The following is a 17,047-nucleotide window of genomic DNA, read 5'->3' on the forward strand; positions in this document are numbered from 1 at the left end:
CGGATGATCATAAATAGAGGAGTCCATGTACCCGCATCTGCTGCCACGGTTCGTGCGGATGCGGCGCAGGGTCTTGGCTCCCTACGCTCTTTTGAAGCTGTTGAAGCGTGTAAGCATAAGACAGTTAAAACTGGTTTAAGAGTGTTTGTGCTGTCATTGTTTGTTTGAAAATGGGATAACAAGGGCCTCGTGACGCCTGCCTGTCATCTCAGTCGACCCATAACGCCTTGGGTCTGTCCCGTGACGTCCTGCCAGCAGCGACGAGCTTTCGTGATAGCCTCGAGGTGCTGGCACAAGAACCGTGGTGACATCGGGTTGGATATGCTCTATAGCCGATACTGTCGATTTCTTCCTCACTGCAATTCACGGTTTGTGGCGATCTGCGGAGATTCAAGATAGGGGTGATTTCTTCCAGCATTAGCCCAGCATTCATCCTGCAACTTAAGAAAATAATATGCGGTATGATAAGCAAAAAAACCCAGCGCGTATTGCCCAACGCTGCTCTTACCAGGCATGCAAACGTGTCTAAAATACGGTCATCGCGCGCTTTCAGGTCCGCTTCTGCGGCCGTCTGGAACGCTCTTCCTTCCGATATTAGGAAGCCACCGGAGCCACGTGCTTTAAAATCTAGATTGAAAACGAATTTCTTTGCTACTACTTTTTTGTGTTTAGGTTGTTGTCCTTCCTCCGCACCTCCGATCATCACGGTTGACTACGCTCGGTGTAAATAAGTTCCACACCGATACAGCACAAAGAGCTCCAACACACAGAGTGCTCTTGCAGGGTGGGATGAGTGCGTTTCGTGTAAAGATCCGTCTGGAAAGCTCTTCCTTCCGACATCAGGAAGCCACTGGAGCTGTGCGCTTTTGAATCTAGATTGAAAACTCACTTCTTTGAAACTGCTTTTTGTATTTAGTTTGTTCTTCCTCCGCACCTCCGTTCAGCACGGTTGGTTACGTACGGTGCGAAAGGTCCACATACATACATCACACAGAGTTCCAACCTGCAGTGTGACAAAGGCGGCGGTGGTTCCAATAACAGAAATGGGAGCTTGCGACTGCGTTGAATCCGTCGTCAGCGGCTGCATGCTGATGCGTGCATGCGTGTGCAGCAACTCAACGGGTGTCAAATTTGTAAATGACGAGAAAAACACCGCCAAGAACGAGGTGACGCAGCAGAATGTGTTTCCTGATGACAGAAAGTTAAAACAAATATCCAGTTTGCTCTGTCAAAGGGACGTAACATATAATGTATTATCACAGTGGCAAAGAATAATGCGTCTCCCGTGCTGTGCCGTCTGGCTAGCTTCATCTGGCTGTCGCCTGATGAAGCTAGTTGTAATTATTGGCGAAACGTGTAAATGTTTGTGGCTTTGCTCTCCAACACATACGGTGTGCTGTACTAGTAACGAATTGGCATCTTTTGGTTACGTGACACACCTTACTAATATGCTGTCTCGAGTGGTCGCAAGCTTAACGACACATTTATATATTTACGCAATTTAACCCAAAAAAATCGGTATAATGGGTATTGGTCGCGAAAGCCTACGTGTTAAACGGAACAGTCGTCCACATTTCTGCTCCACTGCCTTCTCCTGGCCAGCCAGGATATGGCACCTCCTCGGCGCCCACAGAAAAGTAGTTTCAAAACATGTGTGTGATCCACCAACCCTCGCCTCCACAGTTCTGGATTAAACATTTATAAAAATTTGTATCCATTAAATGTGCACCTTATTAATGTATATAATATATAAAAGGCAAAGTTGTGATTATGTGTGTCTGTTCAAAATGTTTAGCGTACTTCCCGACATGCAAAAAACTTGAAATTTTCCATGTGGGTACTTTCCAGACTGTACACCATGCAAAAATTATAAAAATACAATTTTCGTTTTTTTTTGGAGGGGTGGGGGGAGCTCAACAATGCATATATTTTTTGCACGGCAAGTGAACTGTGATGTCAAATCTGTCATGTGACCCGCACATGTGGAAGCGTAACGCATTATAGTGTAGTGGTTAGCGCGCTCTGCTATGAACCCGGCGACCCGAGTTCAATTCCCGCTCACGGCCACCACCGGTAACCATTATTTGAACTGGTCCAGGGCCTCCCCTAGGTCGACTCAGCCTCAAACGAGAAACTGGTATGCTGTGTGAACATCGCCACTGGGGAGACAAAGGCGGCCCGGCGTGGTGAATCCAAGTCCCGGGCGAAGCCGTGCAGTAAAGCTAGTTAATGTATATATTTGAAGTCACTTTTCTTTCGTGTTTTTTTTTACACATTTTAATGGCGTGTTTAAAATGTTAACAATCTGTTAAAAAGTGGAAATCATTATATAGCGGACATTGTCTACATTTCTTAGGCAGTGCTAACAAGCACATTACACAGACTCTCTCCGATTTACACCCATATGCAGCGATACAGTGAGGGAAAAATAATTTGATCCCCTACTGATTTTGTACGTTTGCCCAATGACAAAGAAATGATCAGTTTATAATTTTAATGGTAGGTTTATTTGAACAGTGAGAGACAGATAACAACAAAAAAATCCTGAAAAACGTATGTCAAAAATGTTATGAATTGAATTGCATTTTAATGAGGGAAATAAGTATTTGACCCCTCTGCAAAACATGACTTAGTACTTGGTGGCAAAACCCTTGTTGGCAATCACAGAGGTCAGACGTTTCTTGTAGTTGGCCACCAGGTTTGCACACATCTCAGGAGGGATTTTGTCCCACTCCTCTTTGCAGATCTTCTCCAAGTCATTAAGGTTTCGAGGCTGACGTTTGGCAACTCGAACCTTCAGCTCCCTCCACAGATTTTATGTGAGATTAAGGTCTGGAGACTGGCTAGGCCACTCTAGGACCTTAATGTGCTTCTTCTTGAGCCACTCCTTTGTTGCCTTGGCCGTGTGTTGTGGGTCATTGGCATGCTGGAATACCCACCCACGACCCATTTTCAATGCCCTGGCTGAGGGAAGGAGGTTCTCACCCAAGATTTGACGGTACATGGCCCCGTCCATCGTCCCTTTGATGCGGTGAAGTTGTCCTGTCCCCTTAGCAGAAAAACACCCCAAAGCATAATGTTTCCACCTCCATGTTTGACGGTGGGGATGGTGTTATTGGGGTCATAGGCAGCATTCCTCCTCCTCCTCCTCCTCCAAACACGGCGAGTTGAGTTGATGCCAAAGAGCTCCATTTTGGTCTCATCTGACCACAACACTTTCACCCAGTTGTCCTCTGAATCATTCAGATGTTCATTGGCAAACTTCAGACGGGCATGTATATGTGCTTTCTTGAGCAGGGGGACCTTGCGGGTGCTGCAGGATTTCAGTCCACGGCGTAATGTGTTACCAATTGTTTTCTTGGTGACTATGGTCCCAGCTGTCTTGAGATCATTGACAAGATCCTCCCGTGTAGTTCTGGGTTGATTCCTCACCGTTCTCATGATCATGGCAACTCCACGAGGTGAGATCTTGCATGGAGCCCCAGGCCGAGGGAGATTGACAGTTATTTTCTGTTTCTTCCATTTGCGAATAATCGCACCAACTGTTGTCACCTTTATGAGACCTCCTTTGCCAGTAACAAGATATAGTAAAAGGTTTTACCCTTTTAACTGGCACAAAAGCTGACACCTTTATTCAATGCATCATGTTTGCAATAACCACAACTTAAGCAGTCAAAATGCAAACAAAAGAGACAACTCTGATAATAATATGCACAGTCCTTGAATTTGATTGGTCCACACCCGAGACGGCATTTCTTAGAGCCTTCTTCTGGTCCAAAACCAGTGGAGACTAGGCTCTAAGAAAAGCCGTCTCGGGTGTGGACCAATCAAATGCAAGGACAGTGCATATTATTATCAGAGTTGTCTCTTTTGTGTGCATTTTGACTGCTTGTGTTGTGGTTATTGCAAACATGATGCCTTGAATAAAGGTGTCAGTTTTTGTGCCAGTTAAAAGGGTAAAACCTATTACTATATCTTGTTACTGGCAAAGGAGGTCTCATAATGTAAATGCTCACCCCGAGCCCTCAATACTCTGATAGTGCGCTGTTTTTTGAGTTGTACGCCTTTTGGCGTCTTCTGGTCCAACACCAGCGGAGACTAGGCTCTAAGAAAAGCCGTCTCGGGTGTGGACCAATCAAATTCAAGGACAGTGCATATTATTATCAGAGTTGTCTATTTTGTTTGCATTTTGACTGCTTGTGTTGTGGTTATTGCAAACATGATGCCTTGAATAAAGGTGTCAGTTTTTGTGCCAGTTAAAAGGGTAAAACCTATTACTATATGTTGTCACCTTCTCACCAAGCTGCTTGGCAATGGTCTTGTAGCCCATTCCAGCCTTGTGTAGGTCTACAATCTTGTCCCTGACATCCTTGGAGAGCTCTTTGGTTTTGGCCATGGTGGAGAGTTTGGAATCTGATTGATTGCTTCTGTGGACAGGTGTCTTTTATACAGGTAACAAGCTGAGATTAGGAGCACTCCCTTTAAGAGTGTGCTCCTAATCTCAGCTCGTTACCTCTATAAAAGACACTTGGGAGCCAGAAATCTTTCTGATTGAGAGGGGGTCAAATACTTATTTCCCTCATTAAAATGCAAATCAATTTATAACGTTTTTGACATGCGTTTTTCTGGATTTTCTTGTTGTTATTCTGTCTCTCATTGTTCAAATAAACCTACCATTAAAATTATAGACTGATCATTTCTTTGTCAGTGGGAAAACGTACAAAATCAGCAGGGGATCAAATACTTTTTTCCCTCACTGTAAATGTCAATCACCGTTAAAAATAAAAAAAATAATGTCATTGGCGTGCACTGCACATCACTAGCAAATTACATGAATTCCCCGGTCGATTGCCCCGGATACCTTGGGCAAATTCAGGCACCACTCAAAATTCGGGAGACCTGAATTTTCAGACCTGAAATTTCAGGTCAGTGCATGATAAATATCAGCTAACAATATCTCAACGTGTCAGGCAATCGGATGGTGAAGCCAACTCAGTGATGACTGGAGTCGTGTGGGTGATTGACGTAGGTGGCAAGGCAAAACAAAATAAGTGATGCAGGGTGGATGGCGGCAAAGTAGGGGGTGGTAGACAGCGGGAGATGGTGGACATCAGCGCTAATGGAGGAACTCCCCATTCCTCCTTCAGACGACGCGCAGAGCGGTCCCCATCAGGTGCAGGAGGAGCACCGGCAGCAGTGTGGTTATGGCGGCATTCATTCTGGGTGCGCTTCCCGTCAGCGTCGTAGCCTTGGTGGTGGCGGTGGTGGCGGTGGTGGTGGTGGCGGCATTTGTGGCGTTGGTGGCGATGGTGGCGTTGGTGGCGATGGTGGCATTGGTGGCAATGCAAGGTGTAGTTATGGGATCCACGGGAATCTCGGGAATTTGGTCGTAAAATATACTGCTACTGGCCTGCATGCGCACACCCACAGAGATGTGCATACACCCACGGGGATAAGGGATCTGTGGAGAGCCAAAAGTGTGTGAGTGCTGTTGCGGCAGTGAAAGTCGGTGTGGTGGCGTCGGTGGCGAGGGGTGGAGGAGGGTGTAAGTGGCAAGTGACGTAAAAGCGGGTGGAGTTGAGACTATGTGGAGAGAGGGTATACTCACGAGCTCTATGATGGTGATTTCTTGAGGCGTGGTGTAGGCAGTGCGTTCAACAGTGCGAATCAGCTGCTCGGTCCAGTTTACACTGTCGTAAATTGAGCTGATGTATTGACCACTGTACCCAGGGTCCAGGATGGGATATGGGAATTTTCTGTGTAAAACGGGGATGAAAGAGACGGGGAAGGAGTTATGAAATGAACATAAATATCTCCAAAACAATCGCTGGCAGCTTCATTGAACATAGAGGCTGATAAGGGCATGTTTAAGCGACAGGTTGTGAGAGAGCCATGATCGTGGCACTATATCGGTTTACTATCAATTACTAATAATTTATGTTAATGAAGGGCAGCCTTTGGTAGTGTATAACGGTGCTGTGGTTCGCACACGGCGCCACGATCCCAGCAACCTGGGGTTCGATTGCCTGCCCTGAATCGCATCTGTGCCTCCCCTGCCTACCGAGCCATAAACCTTAAATGAGCAGGCCTACGCGATTGGATTGTGTACAGCACTGGGGGGGGGGGGACTTAAGGAAACTTGACATTGGTCCATTATTGGGGTTTTTGGATTATGTCCTGTACAGTATGTAGAATTTTTTTCGCACCGTACGTAGCCAACGGTGCTAATTGGACGTGCGCGGGGGAAGGACAACAAACTAAACCCATAAAGCAGTTCTCAAATTTTTTTATGTGTCGTAAACCCTCCTCCCCCCGACAGAGCCAACTAAGAATAGTGTCACGCGATTCAAACGTGCCAAATTTGTTACCGCTTCGGCGCCACCCGTGTGTGTCTCGGGGAAGTAATTTTACAGCATTTAGATGGGTCCATGACAGATGGTAAATTGGTGCTTGCCACCGTTTGCACATCATTTGCTGTGGTGGCAACAATAGGCGCTCGGCCAACAGCGCTCGTCTGCAGGGCCAAGTGAGGGAAAGGCACGCATGCGCGCACTCACGTCGACACGTTGTATCCCAGCAACAGACCTATGGTCGTCACGTTGTAGACGCTGCGACAGATCCCGACGTTCACTTTGGGGTAGTAGTAGAAAAAGGAGAGGCACATCTCATCCATTGTGCCCAGTCCTCCCTGACAATGGGAGGGTCGGAGGGGAAAGGAGGAGTGAGGAGACATACAATCGGAATATTTATACTGGAGGAATCCAATGAGCACACAGTAAGGGAGACTGATGCAGGTTAAGGCCGCCGCCTCTATTAATACAGGCAGGCGTAAATACATATGCATAGAACGATAGAGATGGGTGCAAGTGATGTTTGGATCATAAAATAATGGGGTGAGTTGGTAAGAGGGAGGTTAGGGAGGCCAGGGAATGCGGGGCAGCAGACTTCAGTACCGTGAGGCTGGGAATAGAGTAACAGGGTTAACGTGAATTGGTCAGGAGAAAAAAAAAAACTGTTAATCCCGGATTTGAAACGGGGTATGGAGCCACCAGGGTAGATGCGACGAGGGGAAGGAGTTCCGAACTGCAGGATCAGCAGCAGAGGAGCGACTTCTAAATTGAGCAGAGGTTAACCCGGAGGGCTTTAACTTGAGCGGCGAAATGATTCGTCGAGTGAAAACATGGACAGTCGCGCTCACGGTGCACCTGTCGAGCTGCGTGCGTGAGAATCGATCCGTGACGACTCGCGACAACTTACAGCGGTGGTGGTGTTACGGCCGGCGGTGTTGTAGATGCACTCGGTGATGATCTGGTCTCCCTGGAACGAGTGGACCAAACAGAGCACACTTGAGAAGGTGGCCGGGGAGAAGCCACGAGAGGAGGTCAGAGCGCTGATCTGACATCGCAAAGCATCCTGGGTAAAGCCGCTTATGAATAAACCGACTCCTCACCTGCTGATATAAATTTACCTATGATACGCCACTTCGTTGAGCTATCATTTGTGGCCAGGTCGCTTCTGAAAAATAATGTATTTATTTACTTTTAGTGAATTGCTTACCTTTCCTATACTTTGCACTCCTATCGTTGTTTTTTTTGCAGTTTGTTGTTGTAACTTTCTGACCCGCCCCTACTGGACATCTGTGAAAAACAGCTTGAAAGCTAATCGAATTTCTCCAGGATAAATAAAGATTAAGATTTTTTGTTGTGCTACTGCAGCAAGTTTGAGGACTGTTGCCATCGTAACTGCAATAACATCACTGGAGTACGCCTACTATGTGAACTTTAAATATTATATTTTTACTGAGGCTTCTAACTCATGTCTGACAGCACAGCCTTGGTATGTAAGGTGCGAGATGAGTGGAGCCCTTTGACTTTTGAGTTGCGTCTCTCTTTAGCAGATGCACGCATTACTTAGCTCTCGCAGAATGTTCACCTTGGCCGCCCTCGATTTCCCGAAGCAGGTGTTACCAGTTTTGTGTGAAGTGACTCGCACTGCATCACGCAGCGTGCTACGGAACTCAGTCCAGGCAGCTGCTTCCTCCACGACACCCCCCGCCCCCCCCCCCCCCCCGTTAAAAGGAAGTGTCAACTCGCTGTCCGAGGTTGAAGAGCGACGAGTTGAGGTCTCGCGCGATTGGCGAACTGTACTCTCAATAAATTTGACGCGAATGGCCGAGGTCTTTGTGTATGTACACCGCACCACAGACTCCCCCCCCCCCCCTCAATGTTAATCCTTCTGCGGGCGCTGTTGCCGAGACGGCGAGCGAGCGCTGCGCAGGACTTGTCGGCGGCTCACGGGCAGAACGGATGTCAGCTTGTTGAGGTAACGCGTCTCCTGGAAGTCAAAGTCGTAGCCCATGTCCCGACCAAGGTTTCCGATCTGCGTGCCGTTCCTTTATGAAACACATACAGAGGAGAGAGGCTCAACACCGGTTCAAATATTCGTCACTGTTATTGGTCGGGAGCGGGAGTCGAACTCGGGGCGCTGGGTTCATAACGCAGTGCGCTAACTGCTGCAGCAACAATAACAACCGCCATTGGCCATGACGTGGCGGTGACATAACCACGACGCTTGTGCCAGGCTATGTGCACGTTGAGGCCACGTGAAGTGTCGAACGCCCGCTGGCAGGAGGTCACAGGGCAGACCCAGGTGCCACGGGTCGACTGACTGAGATGACTGGCTGATGCACCACCTGTGCCCCCTACTGTGCCAACTTGCTGTGCTTTAGCCACCGGGCACTCCGCTCATTGTTGTGAGCGTCGCTCCTCCGCCCTCCGTTGTTGTTGGAGGGCTACTGCTTCGAACTGCCCAGCAGCGTCCTTCATGAGCCTCCTCCACAGAGGCCGATTTTGACACCGCTGGTACCAGTCATCGGCAAGTCCACTCAGCTCCACGTCCTCCTGTACCACATCACTCCATCTCTTCTCTAGCCCATGCCGCGCACGTTTAGCCCCCTCGATCCGGCCGAACAAAAGCTGTTTAGGCATGCGGTGGCTGGGCATGCGGGCTATGTGACCCAGCCAACACAGCCTTGCCTGCCGGAGGAGTTCACCGATGGGACTTTGTCCAGATCTTTCAAGGATATGTGAGCTCCTCACGCAATCCAGCCTGGTTAAACCCAGGATGGATCGTAGGCAGGCCAGCCTAAATGTTTCTAACCCGCGAAAATGTTCTATTAGGGGGGTCCACGTTTCGCAAGCGTTGAGAAGGGAGGGAATGACCGTGGCCGAGAAGATCTGAAGCTCCGTGCGGAGCGACAGACCAGGTAGCTTCCACACAGCGTTACGCAACCGATAAAAAGATAATGCCGCTCGACTGATTCGAAGTGAGACCTCTGCTGTCAAACCGGAGCCAGTCATGAGCACACTGCCCAGGTAAGATGACACTCTCCACACTATCCACAACTGCCCCATCACCAATTGGGAGTTGTGGGGGTGGAGTGTCCGATGGTACAAAATACCCAGGCAGGTGTTTAGTTTTGGTGGGGCTGATAGTAAGTCCCCACCTCTTAGTGGTAAGCTCCAAGTTCAGCAGCAGTGCCTCCAACTCCATCCTCTGAGTAAGCAGCAATTACCAGATCATCGGCATACGTAACATGGTTGAGCAATAGGGAGCCACCTGGGCATCGATCAGCCTCCCATTGTATCTGTACCAAAGGTAAATTCCTCCAGTACAGCTATAAGGCTTCACGAACTACGTGGTCAAAATAGATGTTAAAAAATGTGGAAGCCAGAGGACATCCCTGTCGCACCCCAAAGTGTACAGGGAATGGCTCTGACTCCCGGCTACGTAGTTTTACCCGGGCCCGCTCACCATCATGAAGGTCCTTAATGATTTTGAGCTGCGGGTCAAGGACTCCGACAGCACGAAGAACAACACATAGCCCAGGCCTATTGATGGTATGATAGGCCTTGACCAGGTCAATAAAGCGGAGATGTAGGTCTTGTTGGAATTCCCTAAACCTCTGTTGTAGCAGACGGACAGAAAATATGGCATATGTGCAGGACTGCCCTTTCCTGAAACCACATTGGGGCTCCGCAAGCCTCTCCTCAGTGTGCCTAGCAAGGCGATGTTGAATAATCCTTGCCAGGACCTTTCCCGGCACACTGAAGAGTGAGATGCCCCTGTTGTTGTTACAGTCTGTGCGGTCCCCCTTCTTAAAGAGGGGGACCACCAGGGCATCCTTCCAATCCTGCGGAACCCATCCAGTGGTCCAAGACTGTTGTTATGATGTCATGTAGGGCAGTCTGTGCACAAACGCCACCTTCCCTCAGCATTTCGCTTGGGAGATCATCTCTGCCCGGTGCCTTTCCTGGTCTCAGGCTCTGGATCGCCTTCAGTACTTCCTCAACAGATGGCACCTCAGCCAGCCACTCACAGGGGGTGACTTCTTCCAATATATGAGGCACCGCAGCCTCAGCAGGGTCATCCCCACTTTGTCCCACGATGTTTTCCAGGCTGAGGGATCTAACCTCCCCCAGGATCTCACAGAAATGCTCATCAAATCTGCAAACCTGTTCCTGGGGGTCGGAGATTAGATCACTGTTCTTTCCCCTAATGATGGTAATAGGTGTGACGCTGCAGGTTACTTTTTTGATGGAATTAAAGAGCGATTTATGATCGCGGGCCATTGAGGCAGACTCCATCTCCTCAGCAACCCGTGACCACCAACCATCCTTGCAGCACCTTACGGCTCTCCAATCCTCCGAGCGAAGACTGCGGTAAGCCTCATTCTCTGAGATGCAGTAGACGATGAGAGTGGGCCTGTCGCTTTTTATCAGCCAGCCTGAACACCTCCTCTGTCAGCCAGGGTCTCTGAGGAGGTCTTGACCGTGTACCCAAAGCAGCCATTGCAGCTGCATGAGCCACAGTCCTAAACCTCGCCAATTTCCCCTCGACATCAGGAGGAGTGGGGGACGATGCCAACCCCAGCCGCAATCGATGATTAAATTCTCGCTTGCAACTTTCATCAGCTAACTGAGACCATGCCACTTTGGGTTTGAATGGGGTCCTGGGTGTACGCCCACCACTGGAGTGGAAGAATGGCAGGCACATCTTACAGATGACAAGTCGATGGTCAGTGGGCAGATCAGCTCCACGGTAGATCCTGGTGTCAAGGACATGGGGCCGCATCTGCTGTTCCGTCACTATGTAGTCCAGCAGATGTTCTTGCTTGGACCCGGCATGCATCCATGATGTTGTGTGGATGCGCCGATGCCGGAACAGCATGTTAGTAATTACAAGCCAATGGGCTACACAAAAATCTAGCAGCCTCCTACCGTTGTTATTGAGCTGATCTGGCCCATGTCTTCCAATCACTCCAGACCAGGTGCTAGCATCATGACCAACTCGGGCATTGAAGTCACCCAACAAGATGACTCTATCCCGAGGGGCCACTTTAGCCAGCACCTGTGACAGGAGGTCATCGAAGGCATCTGACTCATCGGCCTTGCCTGCATCCCTCCACGGATGTTCGTCTTCGGTGGGGGCATAAGTAACCACGACCACCACTCCTCACCTCTGATTGATAGGAAGGCGAGGCCCAAGTAGCCTGGGGCTTCCAGCTTCACACACCTCACCGCCATGCTCCCACGCCCCCTTCATTCTTTTGTTCAGAAGAAGAGCCACTCCCTGTTGTTTTGCAATCTCCTGCCCCGAGTAAAGGACTGTTCACCCCTCATGGTGGCAGGAGCCAGAGCCGGTCCACCAGACCTCCTGAATACCACAGAGATCCAAGCGGTACTGGTCTAGCTCCCGACAGAGGATTGGCAGCCTCTCCTCCGCAGTGAGCATTCGAACATTCCACGTGGTCATCCGTAGTGGCTTTTTATTGTTTCTGGAGGAGCTCCAAGGGTAAGAATTCAGTCTCCTGGCTTTGCCAAATGGGGTTTGGTCAGGAGACGTCATAGACGCCTGTTCCCATGGGGCCTCCGGAACAAGCTTAATATTTTTTTTATATGGTAGTTTAGTGGTAGTTAATTGAAGGTGGAGGGGTTACCAGCCCCTCACACCCGTCCAGAGCCCCCATTTGGCCGCTGTAGTGGTTAAAAACGCCATGAAGTGAAAGGCCAATATAAATTGGCCCTCCCCCCAATTTCGATTGGCCTTTCCCTGCTGCAATACCGCACACACAAATAAACACGTGTGTGCATGCAGACAATAAAAAAGGTACCCCGTTCGGCTTTGTAGCAATTACTGCTATGCCTGGAGTCACGCGCAGTTCTTGGGGGGGAGGGGACAAATGTGCAAACGAGTTTTGCAGCATGCAGCATGGAAAACGCGGTTCTGGATGCAACATCTGGCACGTGCATCCTGGTGTTTGCTGTGTTTTAATAGTACAGTACTCTACTATACCTGAAGTGTCGGGCTTGAACCGAGATGCCAGCTAGGTGGGTGTGGAGAAACGTGGCGAAAACATTGATAGTGCCATTCACCTGGCCCTAAACACACAAAGGTAATAACAATGATGATGCATCGCGTGTACAAAGCGCCTCTCTACAGGGTACTCAAAGCACCGAACATCACAAACATAAATCAATCAATTTAATGCATCGTTTGCAAGGGGGAGGAATTCATTAAGAAGTACAGGATCTCGTTGGAAGAATCTAAAGTAAGAGAGAATGCGCACAGCACACGGTTTTATGTTTCTTTTTAAAATGTGTTGTATAGTATTTTACGGAGTATTTTAAATGTTTTTTTTATCGTGTTTTATGTATTTCAATTATGTTTTCTTTATACTGCATAGTATTTAAATAAACATTCCATGTGTGACATGTAATTTATTTACATGTAAATTGTGTGTGTGAGAGAGAGAGGTATGGTGAGTGAAATAGATAAGGGAGTGAGATGACACAAAGAAGCCGAAACACCGACTGGGGACGAGGATAAAGGCACGCCTTGTACCACTACTGAAGTACTACACCACCATCTCCCAGCATTACCAAACAATTCTGCCAACACCCAAGCCGCTCAGAAGAGTAGGCCGTCACATGCTAGACTCTCATCATCGCGAGTAGTCCGATACGTGCTAGACTCGCGTTATAGCGAGTAGTCCGATACGCATTAAACTCTCGTTATAGCGAGTAGTCCATCATGCGCTAGACTCGAGTTATAGCGAGTAGTCCGTCACACACTAAACTCTCGTTATAGCGAGTAGTCCGTCACGCGCGAGACTCGAGTTATAGCGAGTAGTCCATCATGCACTAGACTCGTGTTATAGCGAGTAGTCTATCACGCGCTAGACTCTCATTATAGCGAGTAGTCCGTCACATGCTAGACTCTCGTTAAAGCATGTAGTCCGTCACGTGCTAGACTCACGTTATAGCGAGTAGTCCGTCACACGCTAGACTCTCGTTATAGCAAGTAGTCCGTCACGTGTTAGACTCTTGTTAAAGCGTGTAGTCCGTCACGCGCTAGATATCTCGTTAAAGCATGTAGTCCGTCACGTGCTAGACTCACATTATAGCGAGTAGTCCATCACGCCCTAGACTCTGGTTATAGCGAGTAGTTCGTCACGCGCGAGACTCGAGTTATAGCGAGTAGTCCGTCATGCGCTAGACTCTCGTTATAGCGAGTAGTTCGTCATGCGCTAGACTCTCGTTAGAGCGAGTAGTCCATCACGCCCTAGACTCTCGTTAAACCATGTAGTCCGTCACGTGCTAGACTCACATTAGAGCGAGTAGTCCATCACGCCCTAGACTCTCGTTATAGCGAGTAGTCCGTCATGCGCTAGACTCTCGTTATAGCGAGTAGTCCGTCACGCGCTAGACTCTCGTTAGAGCGAGTAGTCCATCACTCCCTAGACTCTCGTTCAAGCATGTAGTCCGTCACGCGCTAGACTCGAGTTATAGCGAGTAGTCTGTCACGCGCTAGACTCGAGTTATAGCGAGTAGTCCGTCACGCGCTAGACTCTCGTTATAGCGAGTAGTTTGTCACGCGCTAGACTCTCGTTATAGCAAGTAGTCCGTCATACGCTAGATTCTTGTCATAGCCAGTAGTCTGTCACGCGCTAGACTCGAGTTATAGCGAGTAGTCCGTCACGCGCTAGACTCTCGTTATAGCAAGTAGTCCGTCACGTGCTAGACTCGAGTTATAGCGAGTAGTCCGTCACGCGCTAGACTCTCGTTATAGCAAGTAGTCCGTCACGTGCTAGACTCGATTTATAGTGAGTAGTCCGTCACACGCTAGACTCTTGTTATAGCGAGTAGTCTGTCACGCGCTAGACTCGAGTTATAGCGAGTAGTCCGTCACGCGCTAGACTCTCGTTATAGCGAGTAGTCCGTCACGCGCTAGACTCTCGTTAGAGCGAGTAGTCCGTCACGCGCTAGACTCTCGTTAGAGCGAGTAGTCCATCACGTGCTAGACTCACGTTATAGCGTGTAGTCCGTCACGCGCTAAACTTTCGTTATAGCGAGTAGTCCGTCATGCACTAGACTCACGTTATAGCGTGTAGTCCGTCACACGCTAGACTCTTGTTATAGCGAGTAGTCCGTCACGCACTAGACTCGCGTTATAGCGAGTAATCCGTCATGCGCTAGACTCTCGTTATAGCGAGTAGTCCAAATGAAGGGTTAAGTGAGGGTCAGTTGTCTGGGGTCAAGGCTCGAACCTAACCGCGAGCACCTGCAGGGTTGAGTTGGCGTTGCTGGTGTAAAAGGTTTTGGTGTTGCAGATCCCGTAGCTCGTGAAGCGCGCCGTGTTCGGAGGGATGAAGTGCTGCGAGTAGGCGAAAATACCGGTCTCCAGCAACCCGGCTTCGTAGGTGCGAAGCTCGGGTGTGTAGTAGAAACGGAATCCGGAGCTGTCGGAAACATCTGTGCGTGCATGCATGCGTGTGCGTGTTTGCGTGTGTGGAAATGTGCGGTAGTGCAACGGTTAGCGGACCGCGCTAGGAACCTGGCGACCCGAGTTCAAGTCCCGCTCACGGCCACCATCACCAGTGACGATTATCTGAAACGGTCATGGGCCTCCCCTAGGCTGACTCAGCCTCAAATAAGTACCTGGTGTGGAGTGTAAACATTATCACCAATGGGGAGACAAAGGTGGCCGGGCATGGCGCTCGCCACACCACCTCCGTCATGTGCTGTACCGGCTTTAATATGTGCTCGATAATAGCACTTGCTCCATCGGTCTGTTAAAGGTTATATGGGGGATCTTTGTCTTGTTTCTTTGTCTGTATTAAGTTTGTATATGCTCATATACATATGTTTGCTTGTAAGTATAAGTGTAATATGACACATGGGATTTAGAAGCCAATATTACGATTTGTAATGCGATATTTGGACTAGGTCATGTAAAGATTTGACCAAATCTGTGTCGTGAGAACCCTCCACCACCTGACATGACAAGGCCAGGAAGGCCGACTAGGGGGTTTCACAGAGGGCCTTGGTGGCAGGGGACAGGATAGGATGCGCCTGATAAAGCATTGAATGGTCTAAAGAAGTGGTTCTCAACCTTGTTTGGCTACTGTGCTGTTTGGCTCCTGTACCCCCAAACGTGGTTCTGAGAAATAAATGTATGAATAATGAACATCAATATTTTAACACAATTGTCCATTTCGTGAGGTTTCCTAACAAGCTGAGTAACTGGAAGGGAATATATCAAATGAAAGGACACTCTGCATGCGTGACGTAATTTGTTCGCGCTCTCTGACTACTATTGGAAACCACATTGTTTACGATAAAGTATATTTTACATCGTTCTAGGTTACCATATGGATTTAAACATTTTCTTATATATTTTATATTGGAAAATTCATACTTGATTATCCCCCAATGACTCTCATGTATTATATACTTTCACATATTTAGAAATCACCTCACTTACCCCCTGGTACATTGCCACATACCTCTGGTTGAGAACCACTGGTATAGTGTATCCACTTGAATCTAATTGCTAGTTATCACATGCTAACTATGCTCACTGCGTAATTGTAACTTTGCTCGCTATACTCTGCTGTATTAATCGCTAAATATAACTTTACTTGAAACTAACTTTTGTACTCAAATAAGTCACTCACTGGACACCAGGCCTGCGTTGTCGTAGTGCATCTGCAGCAGCAGGAATTGTGGGTCTTCGTCCAAGCCCAGCGAAAAACCAGCGTTTGCGGGATAGTCAAACGTCTGTAGAACATCACCATCATGATAATCATCATCAAATGTGTTGTCATGATCATCAGCAGCAGCTTCATCGTCACCATCACCATCCTTATTTCTACATGTTTTTAGTTTGTCTACATATTCGTTATCCTAATTGTTATCACTGCCCTCATCAAAATTAACAGTCGCATCATCATCAGCAGTAACAGAATCATTAAGAGATACCATTATCGTCATTTGTTGTCATCATTAGAAGCAATCAGTTGCATGTTATAATCAGCTTTAGAATCATCAGCAACAGCATTATTAAAGGCATCATCAATCATCATCTTCATTACTAAATTCACAGATGGCCTCACCTCTCCACCCACAGCCCATGCTGCCATCACGGTCTTACACGTGGCGAAGGGATGAGTCGAGGAATACTTGTAGCACTCGGCTTGGCTGCCCACGTAGGATACGTTCAACGTGTTCAAGCACACGTACACCAGAAGGTGGTGTACGTACCGCTCATTGCCGGCCTGTATCACCGGCTTAACCTGCAGATGAGCACATTGGACATGGTTATGTTTGCCTTTCTGGAGCAGCAAGTGGTCTGGCAAACAACCCCCACCTCCACGTGGTGCCGGATATTTAAAAAAACCATGGCGTGTTGTGGGCAATGCCATGGGCTGATTACCCTCGTGGCATGCTCACATCCACCATAATGGCTCTGGTCTGGTGAGGGGACCTGGTAACCCCTCTACTTTAAATACTTTTACCGTTAGAAGCAATTGCTCTGGCTGAACTGGTACCACCTGGATCTCTGTGTATTGCGGGACGCCCAATGGAACTGGTTTTGGTCTCTGTTAACATGAGCTACGGGCAGTCCTCTACTCAAAGCGGGATAAAATTAAACACCTTGGAGTAAGTAGCTCTTCTGAATAAAAACATGAAATCGGGCCTGAGAG

General features: G+C 48.4%; 1 protein-coding gene across 1 annotated transcript in view; it reads right to left on the reverse strand.

Moving 5' to 3' along the window:
* Positions 1–1,274: 1,274 nt before the first annotated feature.
* LOC116946703 (DBH-like monooxygenase protein 1 homolog) overlaps positions 1,275–17,047 on the reverse strand; it is a 33,332-nt gene continuing 17,559 nt past the window's right edge. Inside the window, exons 5-13 of the mRNA XM_076069968.1 lie at positions 16,457–16,636; positions 16,019–16,121; positions 14,623–14,813; positions 12,355–12,440; positions 8,296–8,392; positions 7,258–7,317; positions 6,558–6,688; positions 5,609–5,756; positions 1,275–5,410 (exon numbers count right to left, since the gene is read on the reverse strand). Of these exons, the coding sequence (XP_075926083.1) occupies positions 5,144–5,410; positions 5,609–5,756; positions 6,558–6,688; positions 7,258–7,317; positions 8,296–8,392; positions 12,355–12,440; positions 14,623–14,813; positions 16,019–16,121; positions 16,457–16,636 (1,263 nt within the window). The 3' untranslated portion in view covers positions 1,275–5,143. The remainder of the gene's footprint in view (positions 5,411–5,608; positions 5,757–6,557; positions 6,689–7,257; positions 7,318–8,295; positions 8,393–12,354; positions 12,441–14,622; positions 14,814–16,018; positions 16,122–16,456; positions 16,637–17,047) is intronic.

This window comes from Petromyzon marinus, chromosome 27, assembly GCF_048934315.1.
Source record: "Petromyzon marinus isolate PM22_M1 ecotype Great Lakes invasive population chromosome 27, UKy_Petmar_22M1.pri1.0, whole genome shotgun sequence".
Classification (NCBI taxonomy): Eukaryota; Metazoa; Chordata; class Hyperoartia; order Petromyzontiformes; family Petromyzontidae; genus Petromyzon; species Petromyzon marinus.